Source organism: Danio rerio, chromosome 13, assembly GCF_049306965.1.
Source record: "Danio rerio strain Tuebingen ecotype United States chromosome 13, GRCz12tu, whole genome shotgun sequence".
NCBI lineage: Eukaryota > Metazoa > Chordata > Actinopteri > Cypriniformes > Danionidae > Danio > Danio rerio.
The window spans coordinates 25,454,107-25,473,369 of NC_133188.1; the positions used below are offsets into that span (position 1 = coordinate 25,454,107).

The following is a 19,263-nucleotide window of genomic DNA, read 5'->3' on the forward strand; positions in this document are numbered from 1 at the left end:
CACCTGCAGCTTCCTGGCCTTTCCTAGTAATTTTCCTAAATTGGGAACTGCCATGCTTATGCCGGTGTGCACAGCAATGCAGATGTTATAACCACTTGTGTTGGGATTTGTCAAGACCCTTTTTGATCAGTTGGTCATGCTCTAAATTTTTTTTAAGAGAGTGCACAGTTCGAAACACTACTCAATGTTTCCAATGAACTTTTACTCTATTTCAAGAGTTCACACTTAAGGCTGATTTATACTTCTGCGTCAAACACCGGTGTAGGCTACGGCGCTGACGCATAGCCCTTCGCCGTGGCCGTCGCCGTCACTGACGTGCACCTCTCAAAAATTGTAACTACACGTCGCAACAATGCGTAGTGCAAGCTCTGTGATTGGTCGGCTTGCTAGCGCCGACGAGTCTGGGCGGGACCGAGAGCCGCGCGAATGGCGCGAGCGATTGTTTACAAGTGTGAAGTCCCGCGAAGGAGCTCCGGATGGAAAGTTTTGTTCTGTTTACCTCATAGTTAAAGTTGTTGCACGTCCGCCGGTTCCTGCCTCAAAATGAGCGAGTTTGAGTCACTTGTACATCCAGGAAGTGTTCAGAATAGCAAAAAAACTCGACACAGAGGAACATTTACACCTCACTGCCCACTAGCGTTTCGGAAGTGTTAATGCAGACCAACAGAGACAGCGCGCAGAAGTATAAATGCACAGCTACACGCGTTGCCTGCGCCGTGAGTTGCGCCGGTCACTTGACGCAGAAGTATAAACCAGGCTTTAGCTGATGCTTGACAAGGTAAAATTTGTCATTGGCATGCTCTTCTGTATAAGAATCCATGAGCCTGAGGCTCCCTTCTGTTTAGTCAGGAGAGAGAGAGGGGAGTCTGAGCTCAGGTAGGTCTTGAGAACTCCCGTTTTTAAGGTAAGAAAGAGTGGAAGGTGTCAGGGGGTGGAGGATTTCTTTAAATATGAAGATGACTAATGTAAGGTAAGCAGACTATTTATGTGCGTTTGGATTCATCTGATTGTTTAGTCATGTGATTGTTGTGAAACCAGCCATGATCAATCATAAGCACTTGATCCTCCTGAAATGTGTTTATAAAAAACGTCATGCATAAGCCTGCGACATATCAAATAAACCTTTTGCTCACAAAACTTTTTATTTATTTTTTGGTTTCTACTTAAAATTTGTACCAATTATTTACTTTTAAATTTTTTGACAATTGGCGTGTAAAACGGCCGTAATAGAGCATAGAAATACCTGATCATTGACTCACTAGTGCCGTGCTTGCTCATATTTTATCCACATAGTCAAAGCCTTTTGCAAAATCCCTATGTGGCTGTTAGTTTTGCTTTTACAATTGGCAGCTACAAAAAAATTCCATGCATTGGAAACACTGCTATTAGCATTAAAAAGCAGGAAAGCAAGTGAATGATAAGGATATGGCAACTCTGATTCCAACCAAAGTCGATGTTTTGGTTCAGCAACATATACAGTAGTATGAAAACTTTGATTTGGTCTGTTTTATCAAAACATGTCTCATAATGATAACATGGTAAGTCAGTAGGTAGAGAGTAGGTGGTCTTTTGTGGTTGATTGAAGGCATCGTTTAAGCTAACAATGTAATCAAATGCATATTCCACTGCCTCTTGGAGTGGCCAAAACCAGACAACTTAAAAGTTTAAGACAATAGTTACACCTGCATTTGGTGTTTTTCACTTGTAATTGGATTTACAAGAATGCGGCTTAATACCAGTTGTAAACAAGACCTTAGATCTCCTCTGTTGTGTGGCCTGCAGAAGCTGTTGATCAGCGTGTCGTGTGATGCTGAACTAAAGCCAGGCAAAAGCAGAAGAACTGTGATTAGAGACAGTAGGATAAAGAGCTAGATGTCTTCCATACACAATGATGGTGCATAACAAAATAGAAGTAAGCTGTCATGGGAGCAACTGTCAGAAAAGTCTATGCTGTGTCCAAATTGGGATTAGGTGGCATGAATTTAGAATGGTGATGCTGTAAAATCACATCTTGATGAGGGGTTTCCAATCCTACTCCTGAACTGTGTCAAAAACAGCTCATTTGTTTACTTATTCTCTCACCTTTATACAGTCTAGGGCAGTTGAGTGGACTATATTAAGAAAGGAGCAAGTGAATTCGGACAGTGACAACTGGGAGCCAAAGAGCAGTCACAGACCATTTCGTTATGAACTAAACTCCTGTAATACATAATGTACAGTATATAGTATATATTATGGTGTATATCAACAAGAATCTTCCCAGGTGCATGAACATATGTTTATTATTAGTGTCTATGACTCATGATGTAATTATGGCTGAAATTATGAATTAAAATTGTAACCATCGATGTTCATGTCAGCTTCATTTCTTTTTTAGCAGATTAGCCGGTGTTAGATTGCAGGAAATGTAGATGTATAATGAATGATCAAATGCTGGAAATTAAGTCACAATTTCAGAATTTGGACACCCCTACTAAATTTCAGACGCCTTATATAGTGAATGGTGTGGTTTTTGAGCACAGCTCTGGAGAGTTTAGCTTCAACCAGGTCAAACAAACTTTCTCAGAACTTTCTAGTGAGTCTGAAGATCTTCAATGGCTTAATCAGATGCATTTAATTAGGGTGGAGCTAAATGCAATGAGGATAGAGGCCCTCGAGGAACAGATTTGGACACTTAATAAATAAACTTGAATGCATCTTGCACACAAATATTTTGTGGTTGGGATTTTGGCTTTGCTCAAATGGTTAAATATTGCATCTGAAGGAGTCAGATTCTGATTCAGTAACCACTTCTCCTGATTCATTGTGTTCATTTAAGGAAAGAATTTGTCAGACTGATTCATCCAGATATAACTGCTTTGTTAGTGTTTTTGAACTGTTCAGCTCACAACAGATTTTTGATACAGTAATACAGTGACTGGTTGGCTATTCAGTGTGCACTGTAGATTATCACTTAAAGAAATTAATGTAATTAAATTCTATATTAAAATTATATTTTCTTGTTTTTTTACGTATGAAATCAATCATGCATGTGCAGTCTTTCTACTTTTTTTTTTTGAGGATGTTGCATGAATCTCTAAGACATGCTTGTTTATCAACTTGTGGCGCAGCAAAGCCATGTTTACAAGAACTTACTACAGGGCCCAGCAAGACTGTCTTAGCCACCGTCTGGGAGCTAATGAGGACCTTACAGTAGACACTGCTAGTTCTGTTTTCTGCCAGACAGGATAATCCAACGTCTGATCAGGATAATCTTCCTGCCTGACCTGCTATTCGACCTACTTCACCCCCTGCTGACCAAGCAGAGGCACAGTGCAGCCTACCTGGGGTGAGGAACCCACCAAGAGTTTTTGTACATTTTTTTGTGTACAGTTTTTGAGCTAGCCTAGTTTAATTTGCAGAGACATGTAAGCAAGCAGATTTTTTTGGTTGACTTCCAACAAACAATTTGTGAACTCGGCTAAACATTGCTTGGCTTTTTTGCAATGCCTTAATTGCCTTCTGTCAGTTAGTTTCAGTGTTGGGGAAAGTTACTTTTGAAAGTAGTGCATTACAATATTGAGTTACTACCCCTAAAAAGTAACTAAATGCTTTATTTTTTATGGGAAGTAATGCATTATTTTACTTTGAAGTTACTTTTAAGTTACTTTTGCATTACTTTTACATACTTTTGTATGTTTTGTGTTATAAGTTAAGTAAATTCACTGGCATTGAGATAAAGATTGCAATTAAGCACAAGAGTTCTAACATTAAATAATTTAAATTGAGGCAAAAACAGGTTTTAAACCTTTAAAATGTTTAATAATAAAATGAAAAGTAAGACGATAAAAAACACCCAAATCAAGACTTATCTTTGAGCTTTATACATTGAATAAATTGCTTCACGTGGCCTTAAAAGAGAAAAAAATCACAATTTCACAAAAATTACAAAACATAGTCGCTTCTACAGTAGATAGTGGCTGCATCTCCTCAACAATAAAAGAAAAAACCATATATTTTTTTTTTAGATTAGTTTTTTTGTTTTACCTGGAGAATGTGAACTGATGTCAGTCATTTGTTGTTTTTGTAGAGGTGGGGTGCAGGTGTGGGCTAGTGCTTTGGATCGTGTTTTTTTTTCCCGATGTCATGTTTCTTGCGATTGTCAAGAGATTTACTGACACATAATCTACACTTAATGACTATCCTCTTTTTTTCTTTGAGTTCAAAATAGGCGACACAGTGGCGCAGTAGGTAGGGCTGTCGCCTCACAGCAAGAAGGTAGCTGGGTTGCTGGTTCAAGCCTCGGCTCAGTTGGCGTTTCTGTGTGGAGTTTGCATGTTCTCCCTTCGTTCGCGTGGGTTTCCTCCGGGTGTTCCGGTTTCCCCCCAGTCCAAAGACATGCGGTACAGGTGAATTGGGTAGGCTAAATTGTAAGTAGTATATGACTGTGTGTGTAGATGTTCTCCTAGAGATGGGTTGCGGCTAGAGGGGTATCCGCTGCGTAAAAACATGCAGGATAAGTTCGTTCCGCTGTGGCGACCCCCAGATTAATAAAGGGACTAAGCCGAAAAGAAAATGAACCAATAAATGAGTTAAAAATAACAAGAATCCATTGCAAAAATGTAAGTCTCTGGCCTGCCATTGTTTCTGTTTCTGACTGCTGTAGTGATGGCTGGCGATTTGTGAATGAATCGTTTGTTTTAACCGATCTTCTAAGTGAACCGGTTGAACCAGTTCATTAAATTGAACTGAGTTGTCGTGAAGTGATTTGCGTCTTTAGTAAGTATTTAATTACTTACTTTTTAACATACCAAATACCTCCTCTGACTCAAAATAAACCAACATCCTGACTTATTCGGTTATTAGAACTCAACTTATTAGGACTCATCTCAGTGGCGTAGCGCAAAATGCGGAGGCCCCCCTGCAGGGATCACCGATGGGGCCCCCAGTTGAGGGGGGGGGGGGGGGGGATTGGCGGGGATATACAGATATACACATAGATATAGATATACACATATATCTATGATCGGGAGTTTTCCTGGATGTTAGTATGCATTTTTTTTTTTTAATTATGAAAAATTTTATTTGACATCACTTTTCTACATTGATGGATCACTTATCGCACGGGCATTCCTGACGAAAAGCTTGTGTTTGTGTGTATGAAAATGTACTATTCACTCTCCCTGTTAAATTTGATCTAATCATGTCCTGTAACACACCTCCTCTCCTGCTTTCACTTCTCATACTGACGGAGGGAGCGATTCGTTTGTGAATGAATCCCCGTTATGAACGACTCGTTCGCTAGCCGACAATAATACAAGTTTCTGGCACCACAGCATCTCTTTGTCATATTTCTTTTGCATTGTTTGCTGATTTATTCAACAAACCTAGCATAAACCGAGTGTTTAGTGCGAGTTGGTGCTACTTTGCCTTATGGTGAATGCAGTAAGTGACTATTATTATCAATAACGTTACCTGTTTAGCACAAATTTCATAACATACAAAAACGTAAAAAACTTAATTCTATGAAATGTTCTGCCTTTGTGCTTTGTTTTCTTTGTTTGCTTGTTACTACACTCGTAGACAACGCTTAAGTCCAGCATCTTCACGTAATAACACTGTCTTGACTAGTGCGGTTGAATGACATTTGTCCTGGGAGCACTGTACCAATGTGGCGGCGCTATAGACGCATGCTCAGGGTCCCTATGCGATACCTAGTGTATATATCTATGTCACAAATTGAGGAGCGGGGAAAGGAGGCGGAGTGGCGTGACAACGCGGGGAATCCTTCACAAACTGAGGAGCGATCACAAACCGAAAGTGGCGAGAGCGTCAAAGTAGCCAGAAGTCATTCATTTTTTAACGAGAACTGGCGGCGAGAAACAGCGGCGGGTCTTCATTGGCCATGACGCGGTTCGGCGGCAAGCAATCAGAATGAAGTAGTCCACCTTGAGAGGAGTTCAGAGAACACAGACCTGTAAACTTTGGTTCCGACCACAGTTGTTCCCAAGAGTTTGATTATTGCGATTCCTGGATTTTCAATTATTAAAAATCGCGACGACGTGGGGCCCCCTAATCACGCGGGGCCCCCCCCCGCGGTGCGTGCCCTGCGGGCCCGTCCGCTACGCCACTGACTCATCTGCTGTAAAAAACAGACCTGGTGATAATGATGAGTGCAAGCTGACTGTCTGATCTATCGCAGCACGTTCTCTCATTGAGTGTGTGATTCAACCTGACTACGTTCATTTTTATTCTGTAATATATTTTTTAAAACCAATTAAGCAAGGTCAAAAGTAACTGGCGTTACATTTTTAAAAAAGTAACACAAATAATATTACTTATTTGTAAAATAATTCGTTACTTCACTTTTTACTTTAGAAAAGTAATATTATTACGTAACACGCATTACTTTTAAAGCCTCGTTTATACTTTTCCATCAAGTGATCGGCATGACCAAGGGCGCATACAATGCGCATAGCTGTGAATTTATACTTTGCGCGGATTTTGTTGATCTGCTATAACACTTAAGAAATGCTAGGTGGCAGTAGGTGTTTCTTCTCTGGTGTTTTTCTGAACGCAACCTTAATGTAAAAGTGGCTAAAACTCGCTAATTTTGAGGTGGGAATTGGCGGACATGCAACAACTTTAATCATAAGGTAAACACAAAACAACAGTCTCCATCCGGAGTTCCTTCATGGGACTCCACACTTGTAAACACTCGCTGCATCGGCCCCGCGCAGCTCTCACCACCGGCCACACACATAAGTGCTACCAAGCCAACCAATCACAGAGCTTGTGCTATGGCCATTGCGAGGGCTATGCGTCCATGCGGATACTGCGCTGTAACATACGCGTGCACTTTAGGCAAAATTATAAATCAGCTTTAAAGCTTTACCCCTAACACTGGTTAGTTTTCCTATTCACCACATAACTGTTGCTTCCTGCTTTCACAAATCTATCCCAAAAACTAATGCAAATGAGTGTTTGAAAGAGGACATTATGCCCAGTAGTTTATAGGCGAGGCATATTTTAAGCGTGGGTTTTGGCGATAATGTGGTTTCAAGGCCATAAACACAGACACGGAAACCAGTGACATCAGCAGTGTAAGGTCAGCCGGTGACTCAGCTGGATCAACACACATTTGGGTGAATTTCTCTTCAGTTAAATTTCACTTAGTCTTTTTCTTTATTTAAAAAAAATACATCCCTAGTCATCAGTTCACTTCAACACTTGTCTTCTTTATTCCTGTCTGCCTTCTACTGTCTGTCTGGGGCCTTTGTCTTCTGTTACGTTTGGCATTCCTTGAAAACTGCCCTCAAGTCTGGTTTTTTAAAAGCACATCAGACGGTGATGGCCGTAGACAGATTTGCTAAACTCTTAAGAGAAACAGCTCGAAGCTACAGCAGCTTTTAAACTTCTTGCCAGGAGCTTGCTGTAAAACAAACGTTACAGGCGATGGATGTATTCCTCACTGGACTTTAATGCAAGCTGGCTAAGTGCAACTAATATAAGCCTACCAGTGGATTAAGAGCTGTGAAGTTGTATCACTTACTTGAGTTATGTCAGAGTGTCGTGTTTGGGAGTTTGACCTGTTTCAGAGCAGCACATCAGCACTCTGATAAGGGATGTTTTGTGTATGTTAGCTTGGAATGGGACAAACAGATAAATCCTTGTCTGCACCCAAGTGTTATTTTAGCCAGCAGGATGAGATCTGAGTCAGATTGTAAAGGAAATATCACAGCTATGGTGTTAAGACATCAGTGTTTGCATTTTATAGAGCGAGTCTATGCACACTTGATGTGTTCACACATACTGAGCTTTTTATTACTGTAGGCTGTAAGTGGCTCAATGGGTGCATCTACACCTGGTTTTAACATGTGTTTGCACCAGTCTGATCACAACGAGTGATGCTAAATACACAATGGATGATGCCGAAGTCTGGATGGGGTCCAATTTTTTTGAGCTTGTGCACTTTAAAACACTTCCATAATCCGTAGGTAGTTTGGATCAACACGTTTATACCAGAAACGGGAAACAGGGCTTTAAAATGAAAAATATTATCCAGGTTGTCCTTCAATTCCAAACTTAGAGGACTTTCTTTATTCTATGAAACATTGAAAAAGATATTTTAGTTGAACAATATTTACAGTGGAAATCAGTATTTTTTGCTTGCTCTTCAGAATATCCAGAACCAAAAGACAAAGTGGGTTAGTAATAATGACATAACTTTACTTTTATCATTTGTTTTTCAATATTAACCTCTGCCATTGTTTGGGAAAATATAAAATAACTAATAAATATGTATTTTATTGTTTGTTTGCTGGACATGAAGATCTTAAACTTATAGATGCCTTTTAGATTGTGAAAATATGAATAGTTATATTTATAGTCTTGTGTTGATTGTTTGTCATTTGACTCGGTCTTTATTATTCGTGAATTGGTTTTAATTAGTTCAGAAATCATTGTATTCGACTCGTTCTTAATTAGTTCTTTAGTATTAAATCAGAAACACTGAAAAGGTAATGAAAATTCATTTGCCACATAATGCTAACACACAATTGCTGCTTCCCGATTCGCATACTTATACTACACCCTAAAAGTATGTACTTCTTTGTGAAGGAAAAATATATACTTTTGAGTGAGTAACAGAAGAGTATGCAAGCTTTGGGACATACAATTCCTCATTAACAGATCGTTGTGTTGCTTAGTTATGAGTCCTGTCAATCATCATTTCTGTCATATTTAATACCTTATTGGAGAAGCAGCAGCAGGTTAATCTCCCATTTACGAGTCTTTCATGCAGAGAAATTCCCTCAGGTCTTTTGATAATTCTGCATTTAGAGGTTAATGTCCAAACACGTCTTTCAGTTCAGTATTGTTGTTGCAGATGAAATATAACACAGAAAACGCAGTTTAAATATGTTTTAGTTGGCTAGATATTAATTAGCAGTTATACATCTTTACTGAAGCCTCTCAACTTGACGGTTGGTGTGGTGAGTCCATCATGTTTGTAATTTTTTACACTTTTTACCACTTTTGTAGTTCTACAACGCGCAATGTACTGTGGGCAATATGAGTATTGACACTTCTACACTTAATTTTTACCGGAAATAGTAAACCATCTGGGAACCTTTGGCATGCTCTTTTCAACATACTAAGATTTAGGACATACTAATTCGATTTTCAAATACTATTAGTATGTGAGTTGGGACGCAGCATATGTTTTAATGCTGATTGCTGTGCCTCCTGCTGAATGCGTTCCAATTTTTTAAGGTTTGAGGTGATGCCATCTATTCTGAAAATCGAAGATGAGCCGCTAGTCATTTAAAGTTAAAAGGCAGTTAGTTTTCTTAATGCTAAAAGGCCTTGCTGGTAGGGACGGGTTTGTGAATATGAATTGTGCACAGCAGCGCACAACACATCATATAAGGTCATGAACAACATTGAGCGATTATCAATACATCAAACGCAGATTACAGACGGTTTCTGACAACGCTTTATGCACCATTTATTTTGTCTATGTAATATGTGGATTTAATTTATTACATCTTTGGAGCATTTTATTATATCCTGCATGTAAGCAGAGATGAATCGTATAGTGATGTAATCATAAATCAATAGCACCACGCAGACACCATAACATTAACTTCTCATCCATCTTGTCTACACTAGACTGCAGTATTTCAGAGGTCTGTGTGCTCCTCTGTCATGCAAAAATAAATCACTGAAAATCAACGACTCCCATTGAAAACAAATGACTTGTGATTACTTTGTTGCTGCAGATCAACGTGTGAAAAAGTCATCAGCTTTTAGATTGAGTGCGAGAGGAAGTTAACATTTTTTATTTCTGTTTATGTTTTTCAGATACACAGTGTTGTGAAGATTCACGCCCTGTGACTTGTTTACAAGCGGGACAAGACTGTTGCCGTCAATTTGCACGCTGTTGCTTCTGTTTAAGGGTGTAGCACAAAAACGCTGCAGTGAAGATCACCACGCCTCCCACAACCCAGAAATTTCAGTAAAGCGGTGTGAAATTCCACAACCAAGTCCCAGAGAGCAGTTAACAAGGCCAAGAGACGGTATTTGCTATTTTCTGGCTGATGCAAGAAGACAACAAGAAGCCAACGCCCTTGGAAAAAACACTTTACAAGAGAAAACACTTTTTTTTTATATATAAAATCAAACTATTGGCCCATTTGAAGAAAATTTGTACACCTACATGCTTTTTTTGGATACAACTTTAACTCATTTCCTCTCAGCTTTGGAAAGATGAACTTGGGGTTCCTATTAAGCAGAGGGACGGTTTAAGTTGAAACTATACAGAATTTCTTCACCATGTCATGGAAAAGAAACTACTTTGCATCTGGCAGCAGTGGGTTACAGGGCATATTCACCCCACGAACCATGACATCAATCGCCCCAAGCAAAGGCCTAATCAACGAGCCGGGACAGAACAGCTGCTTTCTGAACAGCGCTCTCCAGGTAGGTCGACATATGCTCATGCTATAAACATGTTTTATAGTTTACACCTTGTACACCTTTTAAAAATCAGATGAGTTTTTCCTGGCTCAAAATGACGCAAGGCTAGTATCCCAGTCATTAATTTTTTGCTTTTTAAATGTAAAAAGGCTGATATTAAATGTAATTAAACACATAACCAGTGCTTGGGGTCTGTCGGTAGTCCTGACTGCCTGCCTGATTTTTATCAAAAGGCGGAGATGGTATAAAATTTGATGGAGGTGGACACCTTGTAAATCTATATGTGGGAAAAATCCATCATCAGGATCTTGCTGAAGTCTGCAAAGAGTTTCCTATCTGATAGAATGACTCTGGACACAAATAATGATTAGTCTGCTGTTTTTTGGGATTTGTCAGTTCAATCAGTATTTTAGTTTGATCTAGCACTCTTGGAGTGAAATGTTTTTATCAACCACTCAACTAGAGCGGCACAATATTAGAAAAAACTGACTTTGCATTATTTTATTTTTCTGCGATACATATTGCGATATTGGAGTATAATTTCACCAAGCTAGTGCAATAGCTCTATTTGGAAAGAATGCAGAATTTTAGACTGATTCAGATATTTTTGTAGGGTATAGATAAGTATAGATAAATACAACAGAGCAGATTTACTAATGAAATAAACTATGCAATTTTGGATTTCTGGGGAGACTATCAGTATTCAGGTACACACATTGAATAGTTAAATATAAAATAAAAGTATAGTCATCATTGTAAACATGACTACAAATAATCTTTCTTAAAACTAGAAACGATATACACTCACCGGCCACTTTATTAGGTACTTTTACTAGTATGGGTTGGACCCCCTTTGCTTTCAGAACTGCCTTAAATCTTCATGGCATAGATTCAGCCAGGTACTGGAAATATTTCTCAGAGATTTTGGTCCATATTGACATGAAAGCATCATGCAGTTGCTGCAGATTTGTCAGCTGCACATTCATGGTGAATCTCCCGTTCCATCACTCCCCAAAGGATTGATATCTGATGACTGGGGAGGCCATTTGAGTACAGTAAACTCATTGTCATGTTCAAGAAACCAGTCTGAGATGATTCAAATGGCATGGTGTGTTACAATGCTCAATTGGTACTAATGGGCCCAAAGTGTGCCAAGAAAAACTGCCCCATACCATTACACCACCACCAGCCTGAACCATTGATACAAGGCATGATGAATCCATGCTTTCATGTTGTTGATGCCAAATTCTAACCCTTCCATCTGAATGTCGCAGCAGAAATCGAGACTCATCAGACCAGGCAACGTTTTTCCAATCTTCTATTGTCCAATTTTGGTGAGCGTCTGTGAATTTTAGCCTGTGAATTCTTGGCTGACATTTCTTCCCCTTGCCGATGCTCTGTTTGAACTGCAGCAGATTGTCTTAACCATGTCGACATGCCTAAATGCATTGACTGCATGAGCAGTTGTACCTAATAAAGTGGCCGGTGAATGTATCTTATGCCTAATTGCTTTAACTCACAGAGTCGCATGCCTTAAAGCATGACAAAAAGCTACCCAAAATTTGTCACCTGTATATGGTTACAGATTGCAATGACTTCACAAATCTCATGTGTTTTGAACTCCTGGTCAACTATACTCTCGGTTCAACATTTTAGATTCTGTTGCGGTGCACGCACATTGCAATATCGATACTGAAGCAATAAATTGTGCAGCCGTTCTGCAAAGATGCACATTTTGGTGACTCTCATTAATTAATGACTCGTGCATCGCATGACCTCAACAGATGCTTACTCTCGTGGGCAGAAATTGTGCCCCCTCATGATTAGCCATTTGAAGCAACAAGTCAAGCGGCTAGATGCATATGGCAGCAGTAGGAACGGTGCGCTGACTCCTCACTCACAGCTCTCCTCACGCATGAGCGCCATTAGACAGAAACCACTGTGCCTTTTATCCATTGTGCTGCTCGTTGGAGCCTGCATTAGATTTAGTGATGATTCAAGCACTGTCTGCACTAGACCCCACAAACAACTGTCAGACGCACACTGTCCTGGCCGGTAATTACCCTGCACAGCAACCTGCCATTACTTACCCTCTATTTTTGGATTACTGTATAATCAGCTATATGGAAATAAAGGGGCTTAGCTGGCTGATAATATGTCTAAAGCTACAAATTAGAGTCGGTTATGACTGCTTCGGGGGGTTGGGTGTTTGAGGGAGCGTTACGGCTGGATTGTCTGTTGCCATGAAGCATAACAATATGGCAAGACAATGAACTCAATATTTAGGGGGAGAAAAACATTTTTTTGTGGGATGGAGGGAGTTTGCTGATCAATATGTGGTGCTTTATTAAGCTTTCTTGAAAACTTCTGTTTTAACTGCTGAGGTAGGAATTCATTACATGGGTTTAGCATGAATACATTTCTCTTTGCTTTATTATATGTAACATTGAAATCGATTTCTTGAGAGATAAAAAAAAAAACATGTTTTCAACTGGTTTTACAGTTTTTCTCTATTGGTTTGACTCATTTCTTGAAGCAGGAATTACATTTCTCAAAACAACATGGACAAACCTCCGAACCACTTGGCAATTGTTCACAACAGACTTGATTTTCTCATTCATTTCATCAAATTGCAAGTGTCTAAGTACATCTTTGCAAATGATTAAGTACAGGTAGCCGACATTTAGCACAATTTCTAAGTGAAAAGATCTTGTTGATCTAAAGTAATTGTTGATTTTCAGTTTAATGGTTGTTCGCTCCAAAATATGTCAGCGTCATTTCATTGTACAAGTCATCACATGCACAATAGTCTGCTCAATTGTCAAAATTATTCAAGAACATAACACCATGAATACCAATTAAATTCAATTCAGCTTTATTTGTATAGCGCTTTTACAATGTAGATTGTGTCAAAGCAGCTTCACATAAATGGTCATAGTAACTGGAACAGTGTGGTTCAGGTTTTAGTGTTTAAGTTCAGTTCAGTTCAGTTTAGCTCAGTTCAGTGTGGTTTAATCATTACTGAGAGTTCAAACACTGAAGAGCAAATTCATCGATGCGTAGCTCTACCAATCCTGAACCATGCGAGGCAGTGGTGACAGTGGAGAGGGAAAAAAACTTCACCTGATGGGAGTAAAGAAAAAAAACCTTGAGAGAACCAGACTCAGTTCGGCACGACCATTTTAATTTCTCCGCTGGCCAAAAGTCTTGTGCAGAGCTTCAGTTGCCGTGGTGGAGGCTGGAAGATGGCCTCAGCGAAGACTCGTCTGTCCCTGGAGCGTCGCTGGAATCAGACTCATGTTCTCCACTCCCCTTATATATACCATATATAAATCTGTGCAACATTTGATACATTCATTACAGCAACTGACAGTCAGGTGGATTTAGCACTTGACCAACAAAGGAGAAATTTCACTCATCTCAGTTGACCAATCAAGCACTGTAGGCTGCATATAATTTTCATTGTTTTTTGTTTGTGTGTTTATATTACAGTATGTTTTGTATTATTCTGATGTATGGAAACTACTTTATGTGTGTAATTGATAATGCATGGTTACAATTTCCTTGGCAGTATGAGTGCAATGTGTGATGTCAAACCTTGGAGGCAAAACTAAAACTAAACTAAACTGAAATCCTGTTTATAAATTTTATAGATTTGTTTTATTTAGTTTTATACACAATTGCATTCTGTCAAAAGATTATATTGGTCTTGTTACATGATGTAACTACAGAAGAGTCAACATTTAAATAGAAAAATTATCAAAACATTTTTTTTATGAAATGCTAATCCAATTCAGTGCTATGCTAAGCTAAGCTAAAGTGCTCCTTCCAGATCTGGATATTGACTGGATGGATTCAAAAATGGTAAAAACTGTTTACCTTTAGATAAGTTGAATAAGGAGCCTGTTTCCAAAAAAGTGAAGTGTTACTTTAGTTAGTTAGTAATTAACTATTAGTTAGTTATCAGCTAGTTATTTGCTAAGCATTTAGATTGTTGTTGCTTATGTGCTCTTTAATAGAAAAGTCTGTCTTTGTTTAAACGTTCCCAAAATCTTAATCAAAATAACGCAGTTCTTAACCACCATTTAATAAAATCCATTATGCAGTCAATTAACTCCTGATTGAAGAAACTAGGATGCAGCAGAAATGAGTTGGGAGGAAGGATAGGGGAAGGGATATGTCTAGACCGGCTGGGTTTTCATAGCTGACATCTTCTGATCTCCTGCTGATCCAGAGACAGAAGGTAAGAGTCAGGATGTTTAATCAGCAGCTTCCTGTTGAGTTCAACAGCAGCTAAAGGACTGTTTGCTTTTGGGCTATTTATAAATGTTTAGCCAACTTGCCACTAACTTTATTTTTAGCAAAAGCTTGTTTATCGGTTATACCGAATCGAAAACTGCACTGATCTGCAATATTAAATTTTTGCGAAGCCTCTAATACTTACCTGATGTAAACCACAACAGTGTTATTTCAAAATACTTTTACAATTAAAAGGAAAGGTTTGATAAGGTAATATTTTGTAATTCATTCCTATTATAACATAGTCACATTTGTCTTTTAGAATTTTAACTAGCTATCTAGTTACCTATTTATTTTTATTAGTTTTATTTTATCTATGAAAACTTAATAATGCTTATATAAAAATATACACATTTTTTCATAGTTCAACTTAAAATAATAAAATAAATACGATTCAATTAATTTACATTTTTGAACTTTGATTTTGTTTTAGTTTTTTGATCTTGAAATAAGTCAGAATGGCTTAATGCTACACATGCCATGGTCATGTTCTGTAAAGAAACGTCCTCACATGACCGTACACATTGTTTGAATGTTTGATGAGCTGAAGGAAGTAACTGGGTTTCAGTCAGTCATAGTAATTCTCATTCTGCTTCAGTCTATCGCTCTTTTACATCAGCCCTGCCTCCTGTCTGCTTTCCGTCCCCTGGATCTGAAGCGTGTAATATGGTTAGTAATGGGCCGTGGTGTCCCTCTCTGCAGAGGGCTGTATCTGATATGTCCAGTTTGGGGACTCGTGCAATTTTTCTGGCTCTAAGGGGCCGATCACACACAATGTGCTTTTCCGTTCTGAGAACACAAGGTGCACCACACTGTCTTTTTGTTGACAAGAAAAAAAGCAGTGCGATGAGGTTTGTAAATCGCTAAGCAACCACTGAATCAGCTGAATATTGTGTGCGAGCGCTGCTGTTGATATTACCCGTCATCTCTTTTGCCAGACTGATTTGCTTCCAGATCTGCTGCTTTTTAAAAATATTGTGATATTCACCATTTGTCATACTAGGTTTGGGTGATACACAATATAATCTTTCATTTTAATCGATATAGATTTCAATTATTGAATATTTTTTTAGTCTTTAGTAATAATAGGATTTTATTTAATTTAACCACTTTATTGTAATGTACCAACATTATTAAGGCAAGTAGTTTTAATAGTCAAAAACATGCAAAAAAAAAAAGTACAAAAATAATCTGACCCATTCTCATATCGCATCTAAAAGCAGATGAAAAGTGGATTCCTTTACCATTTCCAATGGGCTTTGTGATCGTGCTCCCCAGTGTCTTTCGTAGAGGCGACCATCAACCTTTCCTTCAAGGATGACTATCGGACAAACCATAGCTGCAGTTCCGATATACAAGCACTGCAGTGTTTGGGTGCGCTGTGTTTGTCAGAGTTAATTAGTCTACCGTTATTACTGAAATGTGTATATTTCATTCACAGTGTGAAGCAGATTGGTTAGTTTTATTTACATGAATCGCGGTGCACATGCGGCATTCAACTTAGTGCACCTGGAAAATATGAGTGCATCACATGCGTGCCGCTTGCACACCTTGAGTGCATTGCTCCCTATTTGCGCATGCAAGCTCTGATCCTTGATTAGAAATAACCCTCATGGGGGTCACAAACCAGAAGCGACGCATTGCGTAACGCCAAGCAGCGCCATGCATTTTAGAATTCTAAACACAGGTTTCTATCAGGGTACACACACCGGTGCTGCAAGTTGGCGGCTGTTGTCGGCGGCCAGCAACGACTGATGACACTGCTCATAATTCTGCCGCTCCGCAGAGCGCCGTCTGATTAGTTTAATTTTAAATAGCAAGCGAATGTGCGCATCTGGTGTGCGATACTTTCAACTGTTATGTGGGTGCCGTGTCGCGACGTTGAGCGGTGCATCCGGTGTGTGACGTCCTTAACCTTTTTGGTATTCCTTACAAGGCGCATGCTCAGCAGATACATTTTGATAAAACTTTAGAGCTTCATACCAAACTTTTTTTATCATTATCGTCAATAGTGTTCGGTCAATCAGTACCGATAAAATTTGATCAGCCCAACCCGATGTCGTACAGCTCCAGATAAGTTAAAACAGCAAGTAGTAGTCTTTCCTCCATTTTTAAAAGTCTCTTTAGTCTTCTTGACAACACAAACACTGCTGTCACCTCAACAGAATCCCTGCCTCGGCTTTCATTTGAGTGGGGAATGAAAAAAGTTGTGACTAATGTAGCAAACTTTTTCCGCTTGGAGTTTACTGTATTCAACTGCAGGCACACTGAGCAAAAAACACCAGGCACAGCAGGCGGTTAAAATGTAAGGTGTGCAGTGTGCTTAAGCAGTGCGCAGAATGCTTATAAACATCAGAATACATTCAAAAAAGACACCTCTCATCACAATAAACACATTCACTGTGATCGACCCCTTACTGAAATCATTTTTAAGGCAACGGTCTTCTGCAGTTGATGTGTTTTACATTAATAAGCTCCACAGTCTAACAGTTTTTTTGTCCACAATTGGTTTTCTGTTATGTTTATGCGTTTCATTTAAATTAAATAGTTTTCAGTTTCAGCTGACCTCTCACAGATCAGAGACTTGACATCCTTTCAATGGTGACAGTCAATCAGAACATCGCTGTAATGAGTAGATGTGACCCGGGTCACCAAGGGAACACCTGTACCTTTTGTAAATTCCTGCAGGCTTCTCATCAATGTGGCTAGTCTCATCCCATTCAACTATAAAACTCTACTGGACAGTTGCAGATCTAAAAAAATACTGTATTTTGTTGTTAGACATTCTCAGGGGCAAACTCGTGGCTTGACAGGAGCTCCCAGAACTTATGAAGTGTCAAATCAGTGATGTCAAATCAATAGAAGGAGACACTGTGCCCTGATGTTGACCGCTTGAGACACTGACACACTAGCTAGTTCATGGCCACTGGCTCCGAATGTTCCTGTGTGTCTGCAGAGCAGCGTAAATGCACCCGGAGACCAGGACCGTGTCTGAGAACAATGTTTTTGGCAGAAAAGTCTTTAAAATGTCTTTGTTTTTGAGATTTAGGATTTTGGTCACAATTAGTTTAGTCTAGAGGATATTTAAAGTGTTTATCATATTAATGGCTGTTTTTGAACCCCAGTTATCCAGTCCATCTCCTAAATGCATTTATTTAGATAACATTTATCTACATAAATCTGAAATCAGTATCTGCAACTGAAATTTTTTACAAAAAGGATTTTTTCCAACTCTCCAGCCTATTTTTAACACTATTGTATTTTAAATATTGTAATTAACATTTTAATACCAACAATTTGAATGTTTACTTGCTATTATAAATTTAAAATCATTATTTACGATTCATATATACACAACCTGACAAAAGTCTTGTCACCCATATAAGTTTTAAGAACAACAAATAATAACTTGACTTCTAGTGCCAGAAAGGCCAGTAAGGTCTGACTTTGCTTAGACAAAAGTCTTGTCACTTAACAGAAATAATGTACAGTATAAGATATAAAGTAATGGTGCAGTGGAAAAAGAAGGAATATTGTGCATGACTCCCATGAGCTTGGACGATTGCATCTGTACATCTCTGCAATGACTCAAATAACTTGTTAATAAAGTCATCTGGGGTGGCAAGAAAGCATTCTTGCAGGAGTTCATCAAGATTCTTTGGATTTATCTTTAGTGCCTCCTCCTTCAACCTAGACATGCTCAATAATGTTCATTCCTGGTGACTGGGCTGGCCAATCCAGAAGCACCTTGACCTCCTTTGCTTTCAGGAACTTTGATGTGGAGGCTAAAGGATGAGGAGCGCTATCCTGCTGAAGAATTTGCCCTCTTCTGTGGTTGGTAATGTAATGGGCAGAACAAATGTCTTGATACCTCAGGTGGTTGACGTTGCCATCCACTCTGCAAATCTCTGGCACGCCCCCATTCTGAATGTACCCCAAACCATAGTTTTCACCAAACTTGACTAATATCTGTGAAAATCTTGGGTATATGCAGGTTCTTCTGCAGTATTTGTGATGATCAGGATGCAGTTCAACAGATGATTCATAGAAAAATCTACCTTTTGCCACTTTTCCAAATGATCATTTTTTTGTTGCTTTTACAACTGTGATTGACAACAAGACGTTTGTCAGGTAGTGTAGTACTACTAGAGGGTCATAAAAACTACTAGAGCCGAACATTTATTAACCCTTCCTGGAAGATGATTCATACATTGCACAACATTGCATATTTGTTTATAATTTCCAGCCTATTCTTACTGATTCTATCAAAACTATATACAGAACAAAAAACATACACAACAATTCAATAAAACCTTATTTATAATTCAAAGTTTGTTCATTCTCTGAATCTCCATGTGTCAAAATCAGAAAAATAACACTGGGAAACATTGGGAAATAACTGTTCAGAAACAATTTTGCATCCTTATATTCGAGTTCTGCCTGTTAAGGCTTTGTGTAACTTGACCAGTTGGTTTTCTGTTTTTTCTCTGAACATGTGGTTTGCAT

At 38.9% G+C, this 19,263-nt stretch overlaps 1 protein-coding gene across 17 annotated transcripts in view; it reads left to right on the plus strand.

Moving 5' to 3' along the window:
* Positions 1-19,263, plus strand: part of usp54a (ubiquitin specific peptidase 54a) — an 86,164-nt gene that overhangs the window by 26,916 nt on the left and 39,985 nt on the right. For 16 of the 17 annotated variants that reach the window (XR_012388624.1, XR_012388626.1, XR_012388625.1 and 13 more), the window contains 1 exon segment: positions 9,844-10,461. Coding sequence is in view for 11 of the 17 variants with exons in the window: in XM_073919699.1 (XP_073775800.1) it covers positions 10,315-10,461 (147 nt within the window). In the remaining 6 variants the exon portion in view is untranslated. 17 annotated transcript variants of the gene reach the window in all.